Source organism: the organism of the source record quoted next, unplaced genomic scaffold (assembly GCF_019419815.1).
Source record: "Pyrus x bretschneideri cultivar Hongxiangsu unplaced genomic scaffold, Pyrus_bretschneideri_v1 Contig25, whole genome shotgun sequence".
Classification (NCBI taxonomy): Eukaryota; Viridiplantae; Streptophyta; class Magnoliopsida; order Rosales; family Rosaceae; genus Pyrus; species Pyrus x bretschneideri.
Window position 1 is genome coordinate 5,816,780 of NW_025999557.1, and position 25,441 is coordinate 5,842,220.

Below are 25,441 nucleotides of genomic sequence, written 5' to 3' on the forward strand. Positions count from 1 at the left end.
GATTATAATCATTACTTGACATAAGCTCTCGAATACAATAAAAGGCATTTAATTACTTGTAGGTTTCGCTTTATTTATTATGAATCATTTGCAAAATTGCAAGATTTGGTGACAATAATGTGACTAGGGAGAGAGCAAATTAATTGAGCATGGTAAATACTAATAGTTTGTGTTTTGGGCAGAAAATGTTATGTGCCCACGAGTTGAAAAAACAAGTCTTCTCCCTGTATCAGTAGAAGGAAACAAACAAATGGGACACGATGGGAAGCATGGGGCATGCGTCCTGCAGTTGCAGATCGATGGCTTCAACGTTCGAAAAATTCAAATGGTAGGTTCGGTGCCGAACCTCCAGGTATGGATAAAGTTGAGGCCCCACGTAAAGCGTGTTTACCGGTCCTACTCGCGACCGCTCGGCGGGAATTTAACACTCAATAGCAAAAGTGGCTGATACAAAGACACCTTCTGAAGTAAAATTTGAGTGACGGACCAATGGGAGTCGGCGGTCAAGCACGATGGTCAACCGTTGCTTCGTACGTGGCATGCTTTCAGTGGATAAGGTTCGGTCTACATCAATCTGCCCTGTAATTAGCGGAGCTGCGGAAGTGTTTGATCAATCTTCCTCAACAAAACCCGGCAAATGTCTCGCGGACGTGGTTTACTGGAAGGAAGGCAAGTGTTCTTCGATTTATATCAAGGTTCTAAAAATTAAGTGCTAGTTGGGCGGCCGGTTGGTGCTTAGCGCCTAGGTAGTTAGGTAGGGTCTAAGTAGACGTCTAGATGATCTAAGCGGATTTAGGTAAATTTCTTGTATATTTTGTAAATAAGTGCATATTGACACTTACAAAAAATTATACTTGTATGAAATTTATGAATAAGATAATAAAAGAATGATAAAATACAAAAAGAGTATCCAATAAGTTCAAAATTTAAAAACACATTAAGCATATATACCGTATAACCATAGTGAGGAGTATTGTAAGATGACACATGTACAGTAAGTTCACAATTTAAAACCACATAAAATGCAAAATAGGAGGAAAATAAGGAAATATAGTAATGTAGATATGATTTTTTTTTTCAAAAAAAAAAAAAAAAAAAAAAAGGGCCTAGAGCCCAGGCCGATTTTTCCAACCAATTTGCAAGAAAACGTCTTGGGTCACCACCGTCCAGCGCTTGGATCGTTTTTTAGAACATTGATTTATATTTAACAACGTAATATCATGGAAGAAAATTTTGTGTATGGTATTGTATTATTAGCTCGGGAAGTTATTATGATGTCCTCAATAATCTGGCCAACTAATGAAAGATTACTTGAGGAATCCCGCTAAGCTTTCACAATATGAAGCTAATCGGACTCTAATATAATGTTTTGAAATCGCCTAGATCTCATTCAGCACTGTCAGACATTTCTCCCATGATAATTTGTGATTAGCTTGGTTGGAATACCGCTATTGTTGCGTCTCTTATGATAAAAATTCTTTTAAATTTAAGTAATATGTTGTTTCTTTAAAAGTACAAAAAGAGATTCACATAATTAGTCGGATTCATCAAAACATAGAATCAAGTTAATAATTTGGATGTATTAAAAAAAGTTAATAATATGAATTAACACATCAATGTTGAAACGAATCGTAATTGGGAAATTTTGATAGGGTGCGTAATATTAAATGTCTTAATTATTTGGGAATTAGGACCAAATAAAGTCCACACACTGTACGTATGTAAATATAAAAGATTTAAAAAGAAAAAGAATTTACGGAAGAGAGGAAAGTTGGAGAGAAATGTGAAAGAGAGAGGAAGAGAGAAAATTAGAGACATGCTTGATGCTTTGATGATATGTGGTTGAGCGAAAAAAATTTAATACCCATGATTTTTTTTTTCCTAATATTTTCTCTCAATTATATATGGAAGGTATAATAGCATTTTCATTAATTTTTTGTTGACAAATAACGTTCTATTAATAGGTAGTATAGATTTTACACTAACAATTATTTTGAGAAGTAAAAAGTCAGATAATGTGGGAAGTAAATAAATGAAGAAATGTAAGAAATGGGTTGAAATAATTCAATTCTCAAAAGTAATCAAATTAATACAGAGAGTTGCTAATCATGATTAGTTGTATTAAAAGGTTGTCAATAGTTGGATTATAATTGCAATTACCAGTTTCGAAAGATTATCTGTAGCCATATGGTCATCATGCTACTTCCCATGAATGCCTTTGTTGTAGGCTCTCCATCACTTTCTTTCTGCAACGGCATTTTGCGGGTTTGTGCACACAAGATGGAGAGCATGTGGCATCAGAAAATAGTCAGGTCATTGATGGTATATAATTATGTACAATTTTGTTTTATTAATGTTAAAGTGTTTTTCTCTCTCATCACGTGATATATTTAGAATAAACAAAGATAAAATACATCATAAGTATTGACACATGAAAAACATCTTATGTGCTACATTATCTTGTCATATTCATAGTCTCGTTATCTTAGACCTCATAATTTGAAAAAAAAAATGTGATTATACGTTTTAACGAAACACTTCCGGTATTATTCATTTTTAACGAAAATGATATTTTTACTCTAAAAAATCATTATTAATAATATTCACTTACAACACTTTATGTTATTTTGATTAAAACTTTAAGTTTTTAAATCATTTTCATTAATTATCTTTTAGATTAAAGATCAGACGGCAACTGATCATAATTTTCTTGAACCACGAGTCCAAGAAACGGGAATGTTGTCATATAATAGAAACAATACGCACGTCATCATCCCATAGGTGATTTTTTAACTCTTACGAAAAAGAAAGTGTACCTCAACTGAAGCAAAAGTGTCATACAAGCAAGCAAATATCAGTAGGCGAAGGAAAGAGATCGTCTCGAATTTCACTGTCCGGTCTAATAATTAGACAATTTGAATCATTTGAACTGAACTTGACAGTTCTTATTAACTTATTTTGCTGGTTGGCTCAACTTACACAAATAAAAGGTTCTGATCTAAAAATCAAAATCTCAAATTTCCTAATTCTCAAACTCTAAACTCTATGATCTAGAGAAGATCCAAATTCATAGGCCAAAGAACCAAAAAGAAACCTCGTCCACATAGATGCAGTTTTTTATCTTTACTATATATTAAGAAAACCCTCATTGTCAACCTTTTGCCACTTTGTTTTCAATTTTGCCTCACTTTTGAGACACACTCTTGACAAAAAGGAGGGCAAAATAGTAATTTTGTACCTTATGACAATCATATCCCCATTTTTTTCTATTTTACCCTCACATTTGATACACAATATTTAAATAAAGAGGGCAAAATGGTAATTATGTAATATTAAGAAAAATATGCCCTTATTAAGAGATCTCATCATCATTGTATTCTACTCTTTTTAAAAATTTAAAAACTAATCACACTTCTTAATAAAAAACAAAAAATAAAATGAAATTGTTCACACACAAAATGTGTGCTCGTCTTCTAGTTTAGTTTAAGAAAAGTGAAAGTAGTTGATAAGTTATAGAAATAGACTTTTTGACATCTTGGATCATACGATCTAACTAAAGCTTTACTGTACTCATGATTTTCTCATCTATCCTTGCATTTTCTTTTCCCAGTTCAGGGTAGAGTTCAAAGTAAATTTACAAAGTCAAGAAACCCTAATGGTTTTCACCGAAATGGCATATCTTCCTTCCTTGAGGTGATGGCTTTCAGAGACAAGCTTAATTGTATTCGAGATATCGTTATAGATTTTGTAATGCATTTAAATTTTTCTACATAACAACGCTTAATTGACTTAAATAACGTCATTGTGATATTAGATACTGATATAATCTTGTAGGTAAAGTCCTCTCGTTTCTCAGCCATGATCCGAAAAAATGCATAAAAAGATAGCCACTTCCCACCAGTTTGATGCCTTGATATAATTACACTGACTTTTTTTTTTTTTTTGTTCAAAGAATAATTACAATGACTCTTTAGCAATAGATATGTTACATAGAGAAGGAATATATATTGCCAAGTCATTGTCAAATGTAAAGCTAAAGCACTCATTCTCATCACGTTCATGATCATAATTAATTATGATTATAGTTTTTGATTGGCCAGAGTGTAAAAAAAAAGGCACTCTTTGGTGGCGAATGTGGATCATAGGCGTCCCCCACTGGAAAGCCAACACCAGCTACTTCCACCCACAAATGCAGTTATGAATTTCAGAACAAATGTATAAACCAAGTGGCATACGTTATATTACCATATCAATACATTGTTCTAAAATTTCCTGCCTAGGCATTAGACGGTTGGTCCCCAATTAATCTTTAGGAGTTTGAAAAATAAAAAAAGGTGCCTAGACCTACTTTATAAGTGTCCGCCTAGACTGCCTAAGCACCCGCCTAGCCGTCTAGATTTGCCTAGGTCGCGATTCTCACTTAGACAAAAAATATAACTTTCATTTTGCATTTTTTTTTTCCAATAAATTGTAAGAGACTTGTTGAATACTTAGATGAACACACATTATATGCTTTTCCTCGTGTTTTCATTTTGTTCTAATACTTTAAAATCGATATGACATTCTATTTTGTTGTATGTATCCCCAAATGAAATTATGTATTTTTTAAGTATAAACAAACACTTATTTATACGTGTGATATATAAAAAATATACTTAAATCAACCTAGACTCCCACCTAGCCTCCTAGGCCTGAACTTGCCGCCCAACTAGCACCTACCGTATTTTAGAACCTTAATCATATATATATATAAATGAAAATTTCAAGCCTTTTATATGAAGAAACACCAATTTGTCAAACTTTCCAGTGGGTGGTTGATTTCAAATGCTTGTTGTTAGAACTACTAATTAGAAGGTTTGCTTTAATATATGCATGAATGTGTAATCAATAACAGTGAGATGTGAAAAAATGTGTCTCATATTGAAAGTTTACCAAAGTTTGTATGTGTTTATAAAGAGTTGAATTACTGCTGGTATTTTAATATGGTGGAACCTTAATTTTTTATGGTATCATAGTAGATTGGTTGATTTGTAAAGCCCACGATTCGTAACCTAATTTATGTTGTTCACGTGTTAGACTTTATAATTCTCTCCATGTGGGGACTGTGTGAGAATGTGAAGAAATGTCTCATGTGAAAAGTTTACCAAACTTTACATGTGTTAATAAGGAGTAGTTGAGTTACTCCTTAAATTGATGATTGTTCTTCTTCTTATGATCAAATAAAACCTCAACTTTCTTCAATAGTCACATGATGAAAATAAATATGGAAATAAATAAAGGGTGGTGCTATCCACACATTCGCTGTTAATTTCTATCATTTGATCATCTTCAATTTATTTGAAATGACGGTTGAAAATTGAAAGGTGCAAAAAAAGATGTGTGGATAGCACCACCCCAAATAAAAATGATGACAAGGTCTGGTTGTGTTTTAGTATTGTGTTGGTGGGACAACATGCATCATATGCATTCCCTGTAAATCATGAAAGCCTTGCACTCCAGCATCTTTTGGTGAACTTTTTGAGCCGACCAGGCTATGATGAGGGCTGAGACCCTCAGAGAGATCAAGGGCATTACACTAGTCCTTTTGCTCCTCACATTCCCCTTAATCATCCTATGTACTTGCATATTGTTCGCTATCTGTTGCTCCATTTTGTTTCGAATGATATTCCAACTCATGCACTAACCCCATGTACCCAAAAAAATGGAGAAAAAAATGAAGAGATTTAAAGAAATATTTCCTTCTGTTGTCAATCGAGCAAGGATATATAAATATTCTTCTGTGTTGTGAGTCACTTCTACGACGATATCTTTAATTAAATGGTGTCAGTCATTGCAATAGAAAAACGTCAATGAATGTTTTCCAAGAAGCTTTTCAAATTATCAAAAGTATACTTATGTGGTGTAGTGCCTTGCAAATGCAATTTATAAACAGAAATAATTGTTTCATCGCATGCATATAGTGTTCGATTCGGTTGTTTGATGAGGTTTTGCTTAGGCAAGGGGATTGATATTCCTCCAGTGGTGGCTTTGCAATCACGTTCAATTAGGTTGGTTGGTTCCAATTTCTAATACCAGACTAAACCTAAGGAAACGTACATAGCAAGATCAATGAGATTTCTTCAACCGAAACTTTGATTTATGGGTCGACTCTTGATTGAGTGGAAACAAATGACAAGTTAACAACATAATACTTCGATATGGATGGGCTTTCTTTAGGTCAATGGGTTGAGAGGGCTTTAAGTTTTGTATGTTTTGTCCCTAAACGTAAATAGGAGGGTGTACTTTAGGGCCACTAGTGAATGGGCATTTGCCCTATGTTGAGAGGTGCATTAACGCGAGGCCAATTGAAGGGAAGCTAAGAGTTTGCAGAAGTATTCTTCTTAGTTTGTGTCCTTAATTGTGTAGGCCTTTATTTTATTTTAGGATAATTTTCTAGACTCAAGGAAGTTAGAGTTGTGTTATTTAGATTATATAAGGTCGGCCTAAGCTTTCGTCTACCCAATTTTTGTTTGAAGGAATGAGAGATTGGGACGTGTATTACCATGGATTTCCGGTCTTATTTTATTTTATTTTTGTGGACATGTGTATCTAAATTGTTTTCTAAAGTTGTTGAAGAAGCCATGACATGAATATGCAAGTATTGTCCTTTATTTTAGGTCCGTTTGGGTAACAAGACAAAGAAAAAGATAACAAGGACAAGGTCAAGGAGGAACGGGAAAGTCATCCCCGCCCAACCGGGTGCATGGGGGACTAAATACTTTCCTGTTTCCTTCTTCTCCCAATTACAAGCAGTAATTAATTAATTAAGGCAGTGAGCAGACGCAAGCATCCACACACACATGCATGTATATATATATATATCGCATCAGGTGAACCATCACACACAGTTAATAAATTTGAAACCCTAGCTAACTAATGTTCCAGTTTCTCTCTTTCCCAATCACAATTAAAAAAAAAAAAGACAAGCATCAAACTTGCTTGACAAGTTAACAATGGCCGATTATGATGATGACGTGGGTTTTTGGTTTAAGCCAGCTGATCAAGAACTCATCAACTTCTTCCTCTACCGGAAGGTTGTTCTCCGACAGCCACTAGTGCCACGACACGTTGGCTTTGTGCATGAGATTGATCTCTTGGGAGACCACCAGCCCTGGGAGATTTGGGATGCCTGCGGAGGACCACAGCCCTACGGCAAACAAGCCTATTTCTTCTGCAAGCTCAAGAAGTTGTCAAAATCCGGTGTCCGCATTGATAGAAGGAATGCATCCGAAGGATTTTGGCAACGGCAAACAACTCAGCGAAGACGTTTTTGTCCATCATGATGTAAACCCTAATAATAAGTGGATTATTGGTCGAAAAAGACAGTTTAAGTATGTCAATGAAGGGTTGGAGAACCATCACGATTGGTACTTGGAAACTTACATTCTTGCTAGCATTCCTGATGATGATCAAGCGGTGGTTGCGATTTGCCGACTTAGAAAGAATTACCACAAAAGAAAACGGTATGCACCCCAAAGAAATCGAAGGAGAATCAACGGCCGCAAAGAAAGACATGGAAGGAGAATCAATGGACAATTAATGGAAACAAAAAGGTAAAATTGTCTACACAATTAGAACTAGGGCCACCATTAGAATTAGAGCAACCAATATTATATCGATCATGTGAAACCAGAGAGACAAAGCTGCTCAAGTAATTTTACTACTGATGAGAAGTTGAACATAATCGACGACGTTGCGACTATGGGTTGTGATCAATGTGATTATATTAATTATGCTTCTGGGTATGATCACTATGGTGCTACTAGTTGCAATTGGAAAGAGTACTTTATACACGGGCTGCGGGAGCTGCCGGTGGACGTCAACGTGGATGAGTACCTGATGAGAAGCCTAGATGCCGAGAACCAAATGCCGCCGCAGCTGCGCCTGAGATGGCTGAATATAATTGTGAAAACCAAACGCCGCCGCTGGCCTTGCCAACTTCTGGGATGGATTATGGTGATCATGGACTAGTGGGAGCTAGTAAACGTAATCCAAGTCCTTTTGGGGTTTGGTCCGAATCGTTGGATGACCCTCACATCATTACATATTAACATATTCAATAGCAATATACAACCAATTAAGATTTGGATGCAGTGCAGCAGTGCAGCAGTTTAATCTTATTTCTTCGTGTTGCTATACCAAATTAACTTTTGACTAGTTTTAATTTATTAATAGTAGGGTTTATCACAAATGGTCTTTGAAATGAAGGCAGATTCTCTGCCCTCCCACTTTCCGTGCCCTCCTGTGCCCTTCTATTTTGTGTGGTCACGGTTAAGCCACGTCAACATTTTATATTGTTTTTTTATAGAGATAATAAGACAAAAAGGAATAGTAATATAAAATGTTGACATGGCTTAACCGTGACCACAAAAACAAGAGGGCACAGGAAGTGGGAGGGCAGAGAATCTGCCTCCCTTTGAAATTGACCCTCACCAATCACTATCAAAATGGTCCCTGAAATTGAAAATCAATCAATGTAATCCCTGAAAATAAGTGTTGTAAATTAATGTGATCATTTCGTCACAATTTTGTTAAAATTACCGTTTAATGTTGATGTGCCACATAAATGGGCCCACAAGATTTATCGATTTTTATCACAAATGGTCTTTGAAATTGACTCATACCATCAAGACAGACCTCATCGTTCTTTGAGTCATCAGACCACTAGGGAAGCGTCAAACAAGCTCTCCAAGATTAAGGTTGCAAGGATGTTTATCGCCTCAATGTTAACGAATATGTCTCAGAAGTCGTTGCTAATTGGCCAAGCCATCATCAAAGGTGATCTCGATCCGGGTTTAATTTGGTGAAAGGTGTCGAAGTATATAAAGATGGGTGTGTTGAGGTTTTTTTTTAGAGAATAGACAACGCACGAGGTAGAGGAATGTGGACTGGGATTGGATGTGATCGGATGACTGAGTTTTTGGGTTGACAACTTTTTATTAACTATTAAATTATTAAACCTATTTGTAATTTTTTAAATTTAATTAGACTTCTATTGCCTATTTGTGTGTTACACCAGCTCATAACAGAATTTTTCACAGAATTGTGACGAATGATTTGAGACACTTACTTGTGAGATTACATTATCGATTTTCAATTTCATGGACCATTTTGATGTCGCGGGTTAATTTCAAGAACCATTTTGATATCCAAGTCAATTTCAAGGATCCATTTATGTGCCACATCAGCACTTAACAAAATTATGACTGAATGACTACATTGATTTGCGACACCTATTTTCAAAGACTACATTGATTGATTTTCAATTTTAGGAACCATCTTGATGGTGATAGTCAATTTCAGAAATCATTTGTAAATTATAATAAAACCTTTAATAGTATTATATAATGTTTGTTTAATTCCTTGCGTATTCTTTAATTTATACTTAATTGCTCTTCCCCAATTGTATAATATATACTCTTGGTCCATCTTTGAATGCACTGGTATAAAAGTCGCAATTTAATTCTTTAGGGATCCATGCAATTACGAATATAATAATATATTCGTTGAATATATGAGGAGATAATTAGGGCAGTTCATATGTCTGCCTCTCGCCATGTAAAAAAAAGTTTCCATGCTGATCATAATAACTTATATATACATTCATATTTTTTTTCAACATATGAATGCAATGAGAAACCCTAAGCGATATTTTAATTTTTTTTTTTCAAACAAAACTTTGTCGTCCCATATCAAATTTGTTTATTTTAGCTTTTTTTTTTTCCCAAAAGTTGTAAATCACGTTAAAAAAAATTTATTACTTATAATCAATCATAAATTGTAATTCACGATATTTGATAGTAAAGATCTACTGTAATAAAGTGTATGTTATGTGTCACTAAAATAAATGGTTATTAATAAATAGCGATGTTTTGATAAAATCAATAGTAATCACAAACAAATTTCTTCGAGTATGACATCATGCATTTGCTTACATGTACAAAATAAAAAGCGAACTGCTAAGGAGACTCTTAAAAGTGGGACTTTATACCTTTTTTTTTTTTTGGCACAATTTTCGTGCAATATTATAAAACACAATGTAAAAAACATGAGGTTGTGGTGAGTTCACGGAGAGTCACACTTTAAGAGAGTTTCCTTAACATTTTTCAAATAAAAAATATGTGTCTCCTACATTACAATTCAGGGTTTAGGCCAAAAGCATAAAGTGGTGGTGAGTTCATGAAGAGTCACACTTTGAGAGAATTTCCTTAGCATTTTTCAAATAAAAAATGTGTCTCCTACGTGACAATTCATAAATCAATACATAAAAAATCATTAATTAGATTGATTATGGAGTAGTTCATCACATACCCTATTCATGTTTTCTAATAAATTCAGTTTTTTCAATTCGCAATTTTGCTATTTTATGTCGAGCATTATGGCTGATGGTGAGGTAGAGCAAACAAAATTGACAACTTGTGAAGAGTGAATAATAGAGATGATGGGGTAAAGGTTGGTGCACAGATGTTGGTGGACATGACTGTAACTGGGAAGATCACGGAGGTGTTGATAGAAGAAATCATTCACAACATTCAAATGTTAGCTTTTCATTTCCGTTGTGTTGTAACAACACAACACATGAGGTAGTAGCTCATGTTTTTAAGAAGAAGAGAGTGTATTAGTGGGATAATTGAAAACCAGTTTAACTTTTCAATAGTGAAGCTATCATATTAATTCATATTTAACTATCAATAAAACCAGTTTAACTTTTCAACCGTGACGCTATCATATTAATTCGTATTTAACTATTAACAAAACTCATGTATCCTATGAAAAAAAAGTAGCATTATTTGGTTGTAATTGGTTTTAAACCAAATTTATAACTAAATAATATGGTTGTTGATAGTTAAATTATTAATTAAATGTTGATTAACGTGCTTATTTTTTATTAATGATACATAATTTATTTTCAAATTTAGTTTTAAAATTGGGCATTCTTAAACTTATTCTTAGATTTATGATATACTTAAAAAAAGGTTAATCGACAAAAACAAATGGTCAACGTCTCAGTCCTCGCGGATGTAAAAATAAAATAAAAGAAAGTGACTCTACACTAGCATAAGCCGAGAGTGCGCAGCATAGTAAACCTGCGCATACACTTGCAGCGTAAACCAGTGTGTAGAAGGAGGGAACATAAGAAAGGGAGGGAAAATAAGAAGAGGGAGGGAAAGAGGATTGAGTTGGAAGCGAGCGAGTTGACCGAGTCGGCGAGTCGGAGAAGAAACAAGAAAATAAAAAGGGCACAGGCAGCGGGGAATTTCGGGGAAAAAAAAAACTTGGGCTTTTGGGTCGTGGAATTAGCAAAATGGTGAACACGAAGGTTATTAGGCAGCCAAGCCAGTCCCCTTCTCTCCTCTCTTCTCCTTTACCTCTCTCTCCACCACCCTCCTTTCTCTCTCTTCTTTCTCTCTCCTCATCGCATTACCCTAAATTCTCCAACTCTCTCTCTTTCTCTTTCTTCCCTTTCTCTAACCCTAGCTCCTCCACCGCCTGTCTCTCTACCCGAACCAGACACCCACCGCATTCTTTTTATTTTTACTCTCCCCACCCCAAATCTCAATTCCCAATTCGTCATTCTCTCTCTGCGTCTCTCTCTATTTCTCTATTCTCTCCGCTCTATACTTGGTTTGTTATTCTCTCGGGAGGTTTTCGATTGCTTTTGCTGCTGCGGCGGCTTCGGGTGGTGCACCAATTGGGTTCGATTCGCCAAGGTATTGGATCGGTCTATTGGTTGTGTTTTTGTTGATTTTGTTAGGTTTTTTTTATGTGGGTATTTAGATTTCAATCTGTTGTGTGTGGGTTTTTGGGTGAGTGTTTGATTGTGGTCTTCAGTTTGTTTCTGATGAATGATGAGGGTGTGCCATTGTCCTTGTCTTGATTATGTTCTGAATTGGTGTATTTTTTAGGTTTGGAGGTATGCAATTTTGGGGCTGGGTTGCTTTTAATTTCCTAAATTTGTGGACTTGATTTCGAATTGCTTCTAAATTCTGCTACTTTCTGTCAATTGTTGCTTGATTTGGGGTTTTCGTTGCAGCCCTTTATGGAATTAGTAGAGTTTTTGCAATATCCCACCTCTTTTTTTATTTTTGTTGCGTTGTGTGTTTTGTAATGCTCGTTCTATCGTGTTTGAATGTCATCGGTTTGATTGTTATTGTTTTTGTTAGTTATCTGTTAACTACTAGGACTCTGGGTTTTCAGCTGCATACTGATCAGCTGGCAATACCAATTTGTGTTGTTGTCAACCTGAGTTGCTTTCCGTTCCTAATTGGATATCATGGCTTAATTCGCTGTTTGTTGTGATTCTCACGGGTGTCATATTATGAGTGCTTAACACCCTTCTCCTACGTGCTGTTGTGTTACTGATGGCACATGATTTTTTTGTTCGGAATTAAACATGTTTCCTTTTTTCTGGGTAGGGCTTTTGGCTTCGCTGGAGTACCTTGTTGGCGTTGTATTTTTCTTATTTCATGTTTCGATAAGTAGTGGCATTGGAAGAACTGAGTTGTAGCAACATTATCTCATGGAAGACTTGGGCAATAATCATAGACTGGACAGTATAAGCAGTGCTGTAAGAAAGAAGAGAAGTCAAACGTTTCGTCGACCTCGACCTGATTCATTTACTGAACTCCATGATCAGTCACCGTTGTCATCAACTACACCTTCGGATGATCAGAGCAAGGTCTCTAGTGATGAGAATGCAGGTTGTGATGCCAATTCAAAGAGAAAAGAATTAAGTCTTAATGAATGCATGGCCAGGGGGTCTTCTGCAGCAGGTAATGGCAAAAAATCTCACAAAAAGGATAGTAAGGGTGGAGGATGTAATTTGTTTTACAAGAATGAGACAGGACAAAATGGGAGCAATAACAAGCGTTCTGACGAAGGTTGCCTTGCCCCTGCTAATGGGAAGAGCTCAAGCGTAATGAAGGATGATTTGATATTGGAGTCAATAAGTGATGATGCATTTAATGGGAGAAATGGTGAAAGTCCAAGTACTGGGTTGTCAGGGTTAGATGGATGTGGAAATGAGAACAAGGTTAAAAAGGTTAAGCTCAAGGTTGGTGGTGTCACACGTACAATTCAGGCCAACTCTACATTGAATGGTACAACGGAGGGTGGGTCTTCTACGAAGACTGCTCGATTGTCAGATGTGTCTAGACCATGGCAGAAGCAAAATCTTCTGGTAATAACTATTGCTCTTCTTAGCTTGAATCAGGGACTCAGTATCTTCCCAATTATACGAAGAGGATTTTTAAGTTTTTGAGGTCTTGCATCATAGTATTTGAGATTTATGCGTATGCATTTGTGTTATGGGCCCTTATTGTCTTTGTTAAAAATTTGAACTTTGAGTGTACTTATTAGAAAGAATGTTAATTTTGTGTTTAAAATTTGTGGTAATCAACTTGCTTGTTTGTTTGACCAGAGCAGATAGTCTACTAGTCACCATGTGGATCATGTTAATTGGATAAATGGATATTTGGAATCTCCTTCTGTATGGAAATTTATCTTTTGCAATTATGTGGGCGTATGAGCATAATAAATGCATATGTTATGGTTAGTCTATTAAGATATTTTCATTAAACAAATTTTCCATAACAGGGAAATTCGGACGATAATCATTCTCCTTTGGATAAGAAGCGAGGCTTAAAAGGAATTCCATGGAAGGATTTCTCAAGAAGTGGTGTTAGTCTTGGGAGAGATAATTATTCGATGGGCAGGACAGCGGGAAAGAGTACCTCTGGAAGGGAAGGCGATAGATCTGAATCAGTTCGGAAGAGCAAGCGAGTGCCTAAGAGGCGCGTCCTTGATGGAGATTTTGGAGATGAAGAAGAGGATGATGAGATTCGGTATCTGGAGAAACTGAAAATATCAAAGGTTGCTACAGTGTATAGAGATGATGATGATGATGAATCAAGCAGGAAGCACAGAAAACTTTCTGCAGTTTCCAACATTGATAATGCCGGTGCATCAAGGTTGGATAAAGACCTTAAAAGGAAGTCGAGAACTGATAGAGTATCTGGAGACACTGATTATGAGGAAGAACAAGATTCATTATCTGATGGGGAGCTTGAAGGTAAAAAGAAACAGAAGAAGGAAGCTGTTGATTCTTTGATGGATGGTAAGAAGGAAATGACTCTCACAACTCGTCAAAGGGCCCTTCAGTCAGGCAAAGATGCCGCCCCTGGTTCAAGCTTAATTGAGTTTCCTGACGGATTACCACCTGCACCATCTAGAAGTGAGCTTTTCCACCATGATTTCATGTATTTGAATTTTTTGTTACTGTAGTTAATTGTAATATTTACATGTTATTGTTTTGGTTGATCACAGAGCAAAAGGAAAAACTTACAGATGTGGAGCAGCAACTGAAGAAAGCTGAGGCTGCTCAGAGACGAAGAATGCAGGTTGAGAAGGCTGCTAGAGAATCAGAGGTATGCTTGTTATTTGCCTTACTTTCATAATGTCCATTAATTTCTTCTGAGTTAGAAGTGGAAATCAGACTTATTTATGTAGTTATTTCTTGTTATTGAATTATGTAGGCTGAGGCTATTAGAAAAATTCTCGGTCAAGATTCCAGCAGGAAGAAACGAGAAGACAAGATAAAGAAGCGACAAGAAGAAATTGCACAGGTATTGAAACCTATGAGATGATCTCCCTCCCTTCCTCTTTCTCTGTCTCTGTAACATGCTAGCAGTTCGGTCTTATCACTCGTTATTTTATGCAGGAGAGGGCTGCTAATGCGTTGACACTTCCACCAAACACCATCAGAACTGTGATGGGCCCTGCGGGTACTATAGTGACTTTCTCTAAAGACATGGGTCTCCCTGGTTTATTTGACGCGAAACCCTGCAGGTAATTACTTTTCTTGCAAGTTTTAGCCAATCTCTATGCCTGTTTCCTAATAGGGTGTAACTTCTTGTGGCATGGAAATTCAGCTATCCTCCTCAGCGTGAGAATTGTGCGGGTCCATCGTGTACCAATCCATACAAGTATAGGGATTCTACGTCAAAGCTTCCTCTTTGCAGTCTTAAGTGCTACAAGGCAATCCAGGAAAAGACGGCGGTAGAAAATACATGCTAATGTCTGCAACAATCTTGTTCTAGCTTTGAAGTTGCATGCCGCAGGGTGAGGCAACATTCCATTCTTTTCAATAGCATCTTTCGGCGATGGCGGGGGATGCTGATGATTCTACAGAGAGTAGTTGATAACTATTAAGTACATATTTAGGGGGTTTGTGGTATAACATTCTTAACTCAGAGTAGAGATTTTTATACAAGTACAGATTGTTTATCCGTTGCAATATAATATAATATAATCCCCTTCCATCTCAATGGTATTGCATTTGCACTCCCATTTGAGCAAAATTGCACTTAATGTTTTAATTGGTTAAAAATGCTTGTATTGTGTAAGCACTTTTTGGAGAGAACAGTTTATGTGCTTCTTGGGAAGGACTTCAAGTATTTTTCCTTGGGTACCTGGAACATAAGTGCTTATGAGTAGAATCGATATCAACAAGCCCTCAAAATTGGTTAGACTAGTTGACGAGGACAATGCGTCCTGCACATTGCATTTGTGTATCCCTATTTTGTAGTTATTGATTAAAGTGGTTTAATGTATCGCTTGTTAAAAAAATTAGGATCAATTTCAAAAATAAAATCTTACTCGTGTGCTTTTTTACCCGAGTTGTGTTTTCGTCCTTAAATTCCAAATAAAAATCCTACAAATTATGGGCTACATCTTAATGGGCCCATGGGCTTTAGGCTAGGAAGGAGGAGGCCCAATAAAGTTAAGAATCGGGTGGAAGATAATTACAGAGTGGAAAGGTGGTAAGGTGTTGCTTGCTCCAACGCTCCACTCTCCCTGAAGCCTGCCGCCGTGTGAGCTTCCTTCCTTTCTTTACTTTTTGCAGATAAGGCGCCAAACAATTCAACTTCGTCATTTCTTCCCCAACAATTTACACTCCGACCAACTCAGAAATGGCGCAGACCTGCGTTTCCACCTCCGCCTCTGCTCTCAGATTCAACTCCCTCGTCCTCGCTCCAAACCCTAGCTCTTCTCCCAACCGAAGGCCCTCTCTCTCCCCTTCCAACGCCTTCCTTCAAGGTAATTTAGCTTCAAATTCACTCTCTGCATTTAAATTTTTTCTAGGTTGTTCATTTGTGATCGCAAGGTCACGGTTCGAGTCGTGAAAAAAAAAGCAGGATAAGGTTGTGTACGATAGATGCTCCCGACTCTCGCAAAGCGGGGAGCTTTTGCTTGGGGTAGCCCTTTTTTCATTAGTTAGTGAAATTTCATATATTTTTTTAATACTTTAATAGAACTATTTGGATTGGTTAAGATGAGAAATTTGATGTTTTATAATTTGGAAAATAGCGGAAAACCCAGAAAGCCTGGTAATTGGTGAGAAAATTGATGGGATAATCGAAAGCAATGCTATGTGTTCTTTTTGTGTGTTTCTAGACGTTTGGGAAACTTATTCAGCTTAAGCTAAACATATGGGATGAAGAGACTTTAAATTTTTGCTAAACCCAGTTCTGTAGATTTTGTATCTCTGCTTTGTTCATGGAAATTTGCTTAATTTGCTAAATGTGAATGCAACGTAAAGGAAAGATTTTTTTTTTTTTTTTTTTTTTTTTTTTCCATTTAGCGGGGTCGGATAAAAACCTTATGGTTATAATGGTTTGCAGGATGTTTAAAAATTTAGTTGGAGCAGCAAAAAGAGTTCTCCAGTGAAAGCTATCTACTCTGGTGAATTTTGGACACCGGCGGAAAAGAATTCTCGTCAAGGAATTTGGTCCATAAGGTGGATTTAGTCTGCATGCATTATTAATATTTTCCGGACAAGAAGGTTGTGCATATCATTCATTTGTTTGTACGTCACTATGAATTTGATGTTGTAGGGAGGATGTGCAAGTTCCATCTTCACCATACTTCCCTGCGTATGCACAGGGACAGGGGCCACCCCCCATGGTGCAAGAACGCTTTCAAAGTGTTATTAGTCAGCTTTTCCAATATGTAAGGAGTAGCTATTTGTGTTTTTCTTCCTGTTTAATTTGGCGTGTTTTGCATCAGGTAGTTAGTTTCTTTTAACAAATGCTTCTCTTGTTTACATGACTGTCAGAGAATAATACGTTGTGGGGGAGCAGTTGATGATGATATGGCAAACATAATTGTTGCTCAACTTCTTTACCTTGATGCTGTTGATCCTCAGAAGGTCTGTACTAATCTATTTCTGCTCTTTGCTTATCGTTGCTCTCTCTCTCTCTCTCGCATGTTTCTTGCAGTGATTTTTGGAATTGAACGGATTTTTTCAATTGATTGATCAGTTAGTCTCTTCTGATTTCTGAACAGGATATTGTGATGTATGTAAATTCACCAGGAGGATCTGTTACTGCTGGTACGATCTATCTTACAAAATTGTCTTGCTATGTTTACAGTTTTTTGTTCATAAGGCAATTGTTATATGTTACTTGAATAACTAGCTCTTTATCTGCCTAGGTATGGCCGTTTTTGACACAATGAGGCATATCCGACCTGACGTCTCCACAGTATGTGTTGGACTTGCTGCTAGGTACCTGCCTCTATCATAGACTCTTCTCTTCCCCAGTTACTACTAATGAGTCTTCCAGTGTTCTGTATGTGTCTAGTGTTAGCTTATATGGATACAAATAGTAGCTTTGGGAATGAAATTTATTCTAAACACAATTTTTTATGCTGCTTCACAGATACTCTTGACTTGATTTGCTTACTCTTTTTTCGTTCGATTCCTCCATTTTATTGTCTTTCTGAGTGATGCTGCTGGCTATTACTGTACTGTTTTCTCCCATTTTATTAAAAAGTAAAAGTTTAAGGTATTCTTCTCGTTGTATGAGTGGAGATGCTGATGCAGATTTAAGCTTTAGTTTGTGAAAGATTACATTTGTTTAAAGCGTATTCGTATGTAACTTCTTATATAAGCTAGTTCTTCAGAATTTCAGCTGTTTATTGATGGCAAGATTTCTTACTTCGTGGTTGTTGCTAATGTTAGCAACCGAAACAGAATGTCTGTTGCCACTGACCAGTAATTGATATATGTATTTGCTTTTTCATAAACAGTATGGGAGCTTTCCTGCTTAGCGCCGGTACCAAAGGTAGCAATTCCTGTAGACCTGTGGTTTGTATAATTTGTGGTTTTGTGTCCTAAAGTGTGCTAAGTACTTTTCATATTTTCTGCATTAATTAACTGAAGGAAAAAGGTACAGCTTGCCAAATTCGAGGATAATGATCCATCAGCCTCTTGGTGGAGCTCAAGGTGGGCAAACCGACATCGATATTCAGGTATGTTATTTGTTTCCAGTTGTGAAACCTATCTGTGTCAACCGAAAGCCCAAAAGGATTAACCTATCTCCTTATATAGTGGGACCTCAAGTTACTTTAGCAATCGCATCTTGCTCAATCTTTTATTGCTGGTCATCATGCCTGTCTATTTTGGTACTTCAACCTTTATATGTTAAAGTAGAACTCTCGATGTCTTGAAAATTTAACCTGCCATTAAGAAAGATTAGATTTTGAAGATTTGTAGAAGGCTTTGGTCTGCTATTTTCTTGGTTGGCGTGTCTTGTTTTTAACCCGTCATCAAATCTATAAGCAGTTGTCATTCTATGCAGGCAAATGAGATGCTACATCATAAGGCAAACTTGAATGGTTATCTCGCCTACCACACTGGTCAAAGTCTTGAAAAGATCAACCAAGACACAGATCGCGATTTCTTCATGAGTGCGAAGGAAGCCCAAGAATACGGGCTTATAGATGGCGTTATATCGAATCCACTCAAAGCTTTCCAACCTTTGGCAGCCCCAACTGCGATTGAAGATGAATCTGCTGAGCAGACGGTTACAGACAGTTAGAGGTGAATCTAGTGTCCGAACCTTACGGTTTGTTGCAAGTAACGACCTTTATATGTTGTAGAGTTGTATGGTGAGGAGAGGGATATATTTACGGGGTTAACTTTTAATGCTGGATGGCGTTAATATCCGTCAACCAGTGTAGAGAAACGCTAGTTTTGTTGTTGGTTTCCTCTGAATAATACTTGAATCATGAAAGAATATAAATTTCTCTTGGTATCCTTAAGCATCCTCTTCTGATATGAAATAAAGAGGGATACAAAACCCTCTGGCATTGTCAATCAGTAGTTTCCTTGTTACACCTCTCTCCCCTGAATTTTTTGTTCAATGGTATGACCGGTTGCACTGTCAGACCCGCTTACAAATAAATGATCCCCTACAACTAGATACGTTGTTCTAAAAGAGGGAAGGGGGATTCTCTTCGGATCCATTTTGTGGGGATCTAAGAATTTTCACATTCTAACCGTTTATTGTACATTGTGCGATTAGTTTTGGTTAGATACTATTTGTGTTTAAGTTTAAATAAAAAAAAGTCAAATGATTTCTGATCACACGATACATGATGAATGGCTAAGATATGGGGATCCTAAAGTGGATTCGGATGGGATCCAATTCCCTAAAAGAGAACACTCGCCTAGCGCTATATAGGTCCCGCCTATACGCTAGACGGCTGGTTATCAGTCCGATTAATTCTTAAGCCTTTTAAAATTAAGAGATGGTGCCTAAATCAATCTAGGTGGCGACTCTCACTTAGGCATAAAATAGATAACTTTTATTTTGCATTTTATTTTTTAAATAAATTGTTAGAAACTTGTTTAATACTTGGATTCACACTCAGTACATGCTTGTTCCTTTTCAATTGTTCTAATACTTTATAATCTATATGTCATTCTATTTTGCAATTTATATATTATAATTATATATTTTTTAAGTATAAGTAGACATTTATTTATATGTTATACAATAAATTTAAGGTAAATCTCAGTTTATTACCCTAAAATTTCGTGGTTTTTAACATTTGGAACATGAAATTTTTTTCATCTCAGAGTCGTACTTAAGAGTAATTCCACCTCTAAAAAAATGCGACAACACCTAGCCTATTTAATCCACTCAATGAACAGTGATAGACCACAATGAACAGTAATAGGCCAAATGCATCTCCACTCCTAAAACTAAATAGCCTAGTCAATTTTATTAAAATATTATTATAAAATAATAATTTGATTTTTAATTTCTGGCATGATCCCTTTTTCTTCTTCTTCCCACTTTTCTCAAAATGGTCTCTTTAGACTCCCTTCTTCTTTTTCTTCCCTGATTTTCCAACTGTGTGGTCAAGCACAGTTTCACCACTTTTTCTTCCCTTCTTCTTTATATTCTCTTCAAATCGCCAAGACCTATGTGAGATCAGCCAAGTTCGTCCCGACCCAAATTCAAAGACAAGGGGAAGATTGAAGCTTTCTAGAGGCGGAAAGAGATAAAGATAGACAGGGAGGGTTTTGGATATGGAAGCTCGAGTTGGGGTGGTGGTGAAAGGAAAGTAGAGAGCTTCGAATTCAGCTCAGGGAGGCGTGGCGGTATCGCCTGGCATCATGTAGGTCGGGCAAGGGCTCAGCACATTCTGAGCCGGCCTAGAGACCAGCTTGGGCTAGGTGCCAACCTATTTGCTTGACTGGAGTGGATTGGCTGGGTGCTGGGCCAATAATTCGGATGGGTGCCGGCCTAAAGGTTCGTCGGTGAAATTGCTCTAAAGTGTTAATTTTGGGACAGTCTCATACATCCGTTAGTCTGGCTGTTAAGTCTCCCGTTAAGGGTAGTCAACTGAGATTTACCCATAAATTTAATTAAAATTGAAAAAAAAAAACGTCTAGGTCCCCGCCCTGCCTAGACGCCTAGGCGCTTGGTTCCTGTCTGCTACCCAACTGGCGCCTAGCATTTTTTAGAACCTTGTCAACGTAAGAGTTGCACTCCTTTGTGTGTGGGTTTAATAGTCTATCTAGTCCTGATGTCAGGCACGAGAATTTCTCTCCTTTAACGGTGGTGGTGAACTTGTTTAAACCTGTTAATGCTGATAACTTAGAGTGGTAGAAAAGGATAATGATTGATGATTGGAATCTTCAAAAGCTTGAATGACTTGCACGGCACGTGACTTGCACGCGTGGTCCAGAGATGGCTACTTGTTATAGTTTGATGTTTGGCTTTTTGTAAAGGGAATCTGCAACCATAAAACACCAAAAAAAACAAATAAAACGTAGACTTTGTGGGTTGCACAGATTCCAGTACCTAATCCTTATTTTATTAAAAAAATTAAAGAAAATAGCAAGGAAAGAAACAAACAAACATCTCTCCCTCCTAATCCTTATTTTATTAAAAAAATTAAAGAAAATAGCAAAGAAACAAACAAACAAACATCTCTCCCTCCGTCGCTTCCTCCACCAAATCAACCGAATCCGAACGGATTTTTTTTGTGAGAATTTCAGAAATTTGTAAATTATGTTGGTTTATTGTATATTGTGCGTTAGAAATTATCTTAAATATATTTTTTAAAATTAAACATAAATAGTACCTGACAAAATTAATCGCACGATGTACTATGAATGGACACGATTCACTAATCCTCAAGATCCTCGCCAAAAGAATATGGAGAGGATCCTGTTGGAAATCAACCACCCACAAGGCTAAAACTCTCTGGAAAGCAGGACGGAGGACGTCTCTTCCACCGAACCAAAACCACTCAAGAAAAAGAGAACACTCACTAACAACACCACATCTCCAAAAGATGTGTGAGAGCACACGTGCACCTCGTGCCATCTTTAATTAACTTATAGATAGCATCTCTCAATGTGTGGCGAGAGAAATTTAACTGTATTGACGTGATTACGTATTGTTGTGTGTTTTGATTTTTTGCACAATAGTATGCAATTGACTTAGATATCGTCATTGATGCATTCCAAGTGCTTGCTAAAATGATGGTTCCCAGGCTGATTAAGTAGCGTCACGTGTTTTGATTTTTAAGAATGTGTTTCGATTCTTTTACATGCGAATGTGTAATCAAGTAAGATATTGACATTGTGGCATTCCAAGTGCATATCATGGACGCGGTTCTCTAGCCAATCAACATGTGCATGCGTTTCCATTTTTACCCATAACAATACGTAATTGACTAAAATATCATCGCTGCTAATTTCATTCCAGATGCATACAAATTCTTTTCGACCATGTGTATGTATGTATTAGAAGGACAGTGTTGAAGTGACTTAAACCTACCCCCACTCGATCATTAACTTTTTTCTCATGAGTGTGATGACAAAGTGATCCAACTTTTCTCATTTTGTGAACCCAAATATTAGAAAAAAAATAAAGATGCCAACAAAAAACGAGTGGTAGTGGGTTGTGTGGGATGAACAAGAACAAGAAGATGACATATATTATTGACAATACATATATTTTAGGTACATAGTTCTAAAAACACTAAAAAACAAACGTTTTAATTTTCACATGGATCAAGAAGGGACAGAGGGAATCCTTTCAATTCCAAAGGAAAGATTGTTAGTCCTCCCCATGAAGCTTGGGAAGGATGAAAATGTTGGCAGTTCTTCAAGCTCATCAAAAAAGTCATTGTTTTCTTCTGATAATTTGGGTGTTGAGAAGCTCATCAGCTGAGAATATGATAGTGACAGTGGCTCTTGCTCTTCATCCAACAAGAACCCAAAACTCGTGTCGTGAGCCGTAAAAATGTGTTCGTCTTGGGAAGATCTGATTGGGGATTCGATGTAGTGGAAGTGTTCTTCCAATTTCCCATGTTCTTGTTCTCGATCTTGTTTTTTATCCTGATCTTGCTTTTGATCTTGTTCTTGTTCTTGTTCTTGATCATCTTCTTGTTCTTGCTCTTGCTCTTGCTCTTGCTTCTGATCATCTTCTTGTTCTTGTTGGGTGGTGGAGATCACATTCACATCAGGAGGACCTGGATGATTGTGGCTGGAAGTGTAGGTAATTATGAGAACTGAAGCATCAGTTTTGCTTCTTTCCACTTGTTTTTTCGCCGAGCAACCTTTCGATGTACTGCAACGGTAGTATCCCCTGCATCATCGAGTGGTTGCTCGGTCAGTCACGGTGCAAACCACTCGTATCAACAAAAATACCAACAAAACTGAAACATATTGTGAAATCCCACCATATACTAACCAAAGTTTCCAAATTTTGTTGATACATGATCATAGATGACAACATGCATGAGTACAAATAATCAAGGTAGTGATTTTCCCCTTGTGCACTTCTCCCTTGTAAAAGTTCATGAAAATGGGTGTGAAAATTCACTTTTTGTATGAGGACTTCCTAATTTGATTAGAGGAGATTGACAATTAATATGTCAGACCATTGAGTGATTGATCATGAGAAAAGAGAAAAATATAAAACCTTGGATAAGGAGATCCTTTGATGGGTTTTTGGCCATACTTCCTCCATGACCAAAGATCGGAAGGCGGCCCTTCGTTCTTTAGCTTCCCAACATTAGCTCCTATCTTCACTGTCACAACAGTCTTCTCATGAACCACCTTCCTACAACAATACAAGAACATGTATATGTTAAAAATAAAAATAACAAAAATACTTATACAAGTTTATGATCAAATTTTGAAGGCAGTGATTTTCACGCTCCCAGTTACTCCTTCTGCACTCCTCCCTTTGTTTCGGTACATCGTTTTTTGTTTGGTTTAGATAGATATGTACCTACCTTCTTTTGGATGGCTGATTTTCTGGCCTGAGATTTTTTGAAACATCTGAGTCTGGTTCTGGAGAAAGGGTTTCATCCATGCTCCTCCTCCTTGGTGATGCTCTATCTTCTTTTTTCTGGGGACGGAGGAAAGGAAGCTGCAGAAGCAAATGACACTAAAAAGAAGGAAGAAATGGATCGAGATGAGACAGAAGAGTTGTCCAATTGATTAAGAGAGAGAAACAGAAGAGATAGAGAGAGAGAGAGAGAGGAAAGGGAAAGCAAACGAGGAGGATAAGCTAAGAGATGACAGAAACCCCTCCAAGTTGCTTTCTCTCTTCCTTTTCACTCATTTAATATAAATTTATGAACAATTACTATATGCACTGCACATATAACCACCTCCACCTTCCTCCCTCTCTTTCTCTCTATTAGCATATAGCCCCACCCCACCACATATCCAGTATTATTGCCCCACTAATTAGACTAGAGCCATGCAAAGGGATATTTTCCATGGACAACATGAACATGTTGGCCCCATACACCTTTTAATGCAGCCTTATAGAAATACAGTGGATGAATTAGGAAAATTATATGTAACAAGCAAATCTAATATCCACTATTTACGGAAGATTCAAAGATATGTGTTAGGTTAGTTGATAATAAATATGTCTGCTTAAACGAAGTTCTAATTTTTCTCTCCCAAATTAGTGTAATTTGTAAAACATATTGGCCAAACAAATTGGGAAATTGTGGAGTCAGTTATACGTAACCATTTTTTAGTGGAGGTATTGGTATTACGCCCCCCGCTATGATACTCTTTTATTAGCGATCGACCATTGATATTATCTTGTTTCAAAGAGTTGAGACTTGAGAGGCATGAAAAATTAGGTGTACATTTTCTAATTTTGTTTTAGATATCGAAGAAAAAACTTTGCACACTCAAGCAACCCAAATTAAGTTAATGTAAACTAGAGAGGACGAAAGATGAACCAAGTTGAAAACGCAAAATTCTTTACTTGGCTACAAATCCAATCCATCCAAACAAGTTGAAACAACATATTGCATTCCGAGTGCAACAATCAATTTCCACGTTTTGCACACAAAAGTTGAAAAATATGTGCTATACACCAGGAGACTATCAAGACAACACATTAAGACATGCACTACCAAAAGAGAGGTGAATAAAATTATACAAGTTGACTAGTCTGCAAATTAAGACATATTAGACATGCACTACCAAAAGAGAACTAGTCCGCGAACTTACAAAAATAACGAATAGTCGCCATCAAATGATTCATAACATAGATAAATAAGCCTAGTCTAAACGAGGGAGCAAAAGTTCACGTACTTGTAATTGCACCGGAAAGTTTACCATTGTCGCTCAAATTAGCTACTGTTCTCCCTGATTTTAATCATGTTCTTATGAGAATCATTCTTGCTTGAAATTTTTCTCGTCTTAGAGGTACAAGAGATTTGCTTATGTCTCCCAACTACAAAACAGTCTCCATCAAGAAGGCAAATGCTCCCCACACAAAGCATTGCCTCAAAGCATTGGGGCAGACTATAAATTTCAGTATTTTTGTCCCATTTTTGCACTGAATTATCAATCCAAAGAATCCCATTAATGTAGTCGGTCACCACAAGAACCCTTTCACCATTCTTTGAAAACACCAAAGGTTTGCAATACACATTTCACCAAAGGCCTGTTCTTTGTTTGATGGAAAAAAGCAGGCTGCCATCTACTTTTGAGGGTGTCGTAAAATGGCGATGGGAGGAAATAATGAACCGGTTTTTTCGTCCAACCAAATTCCGT

At 36.8% G+C, this 25,441-nt stretch overlaps 3 protein-coding genes across 4 annotated transcripts; 2 read left to right on the forward strand and 1 right to left on the reverse strand.

Moving 5' to 3' along the window:
* Positions 1-11,188: 11,188 nt before the first annotated feature.
* Positions 11,189-15,365, forward strand: LOC103938343. Its single transcript, XM_048586774.1, has 7 exons — positions 11,189-11,750; positions 12,456-13,219; positions 13,636-14,272; positions 14,365-14,465; positions 14,574-14,663; positions 14,759-14,886; positions 14,970-15,365. The coding sequence occupies exons 2-7, from the start codon at positions 12,560-12,562 to the stop codon at positions 15,112-15,114; spliced, it is 1,761 nt and encodes a 586-aa protein (XP_048442731.1). The 5' UTR covers positions 11,189-11,750; positions 12,456-12,559; the 3' UTR covers positions 15,115-15,365.
* A 471-nt stretch (positions 15,366-15,836) lies between these two features.
* On the forward strand, positions 15,837-19,143 carry LOC103938337 (ATP-dependent Clp protease proteolytic subunit 5, chloroplastic). The gene is given in 11 exon segments (XM_009348342.3): positions 15,837-16,092; positions 16,095-16,137; positions 16,722-16,741; positions 16,744-16,837; positions 16,935-17,049; positions 17,156-17,248; positions 17,386-17,431; positions 17,533-17,605; positions 18,130-18,164; positions 18,263-18,351; positions 18,681-19,143. Coding segments are annotated over 11 exon segments (930 nt in total). The 5' UTR covers positions 15,837-16,010; the 3' UTR covers positions 18,921-19,143.
* A 3,172-nt stretch (positions 19,144-22,315) lies between these two features.
* Positions 22,316-23,963, reverse strand: LOC103938336 (probable WRKY transcription factor 35). Of its 2 annotated transcripts, none has more exons than XM_048586696.1 (3): positions 23,643-23,963; positions 23,331-23,471; positions 22,316-22,994 (listed from the first exon to the last, which is right to left on the reverse strand). In XM_048586696.1, exons 1-3 carry the CDS (start codon positions 23,720-23,722, stop codon positions 22,418-22,420), a joined length of 798 nt encoding a protein of 265 aa, XP_048442653.1. In that variant the 5' UTR covers positions 23,723-23,963; the 3' UTR covers positions 22,316-22,417. The 2 variants fall into 2 exon arrangements, with proteins under 2 accessions (XP_048442653.1, XP_009346616.2); XM_009348341.3 differs by having other exon boundaries at positions 23,647-23,957.
* Positions 23,964-25,441: the final 1,478 nt, after the last annotated feature.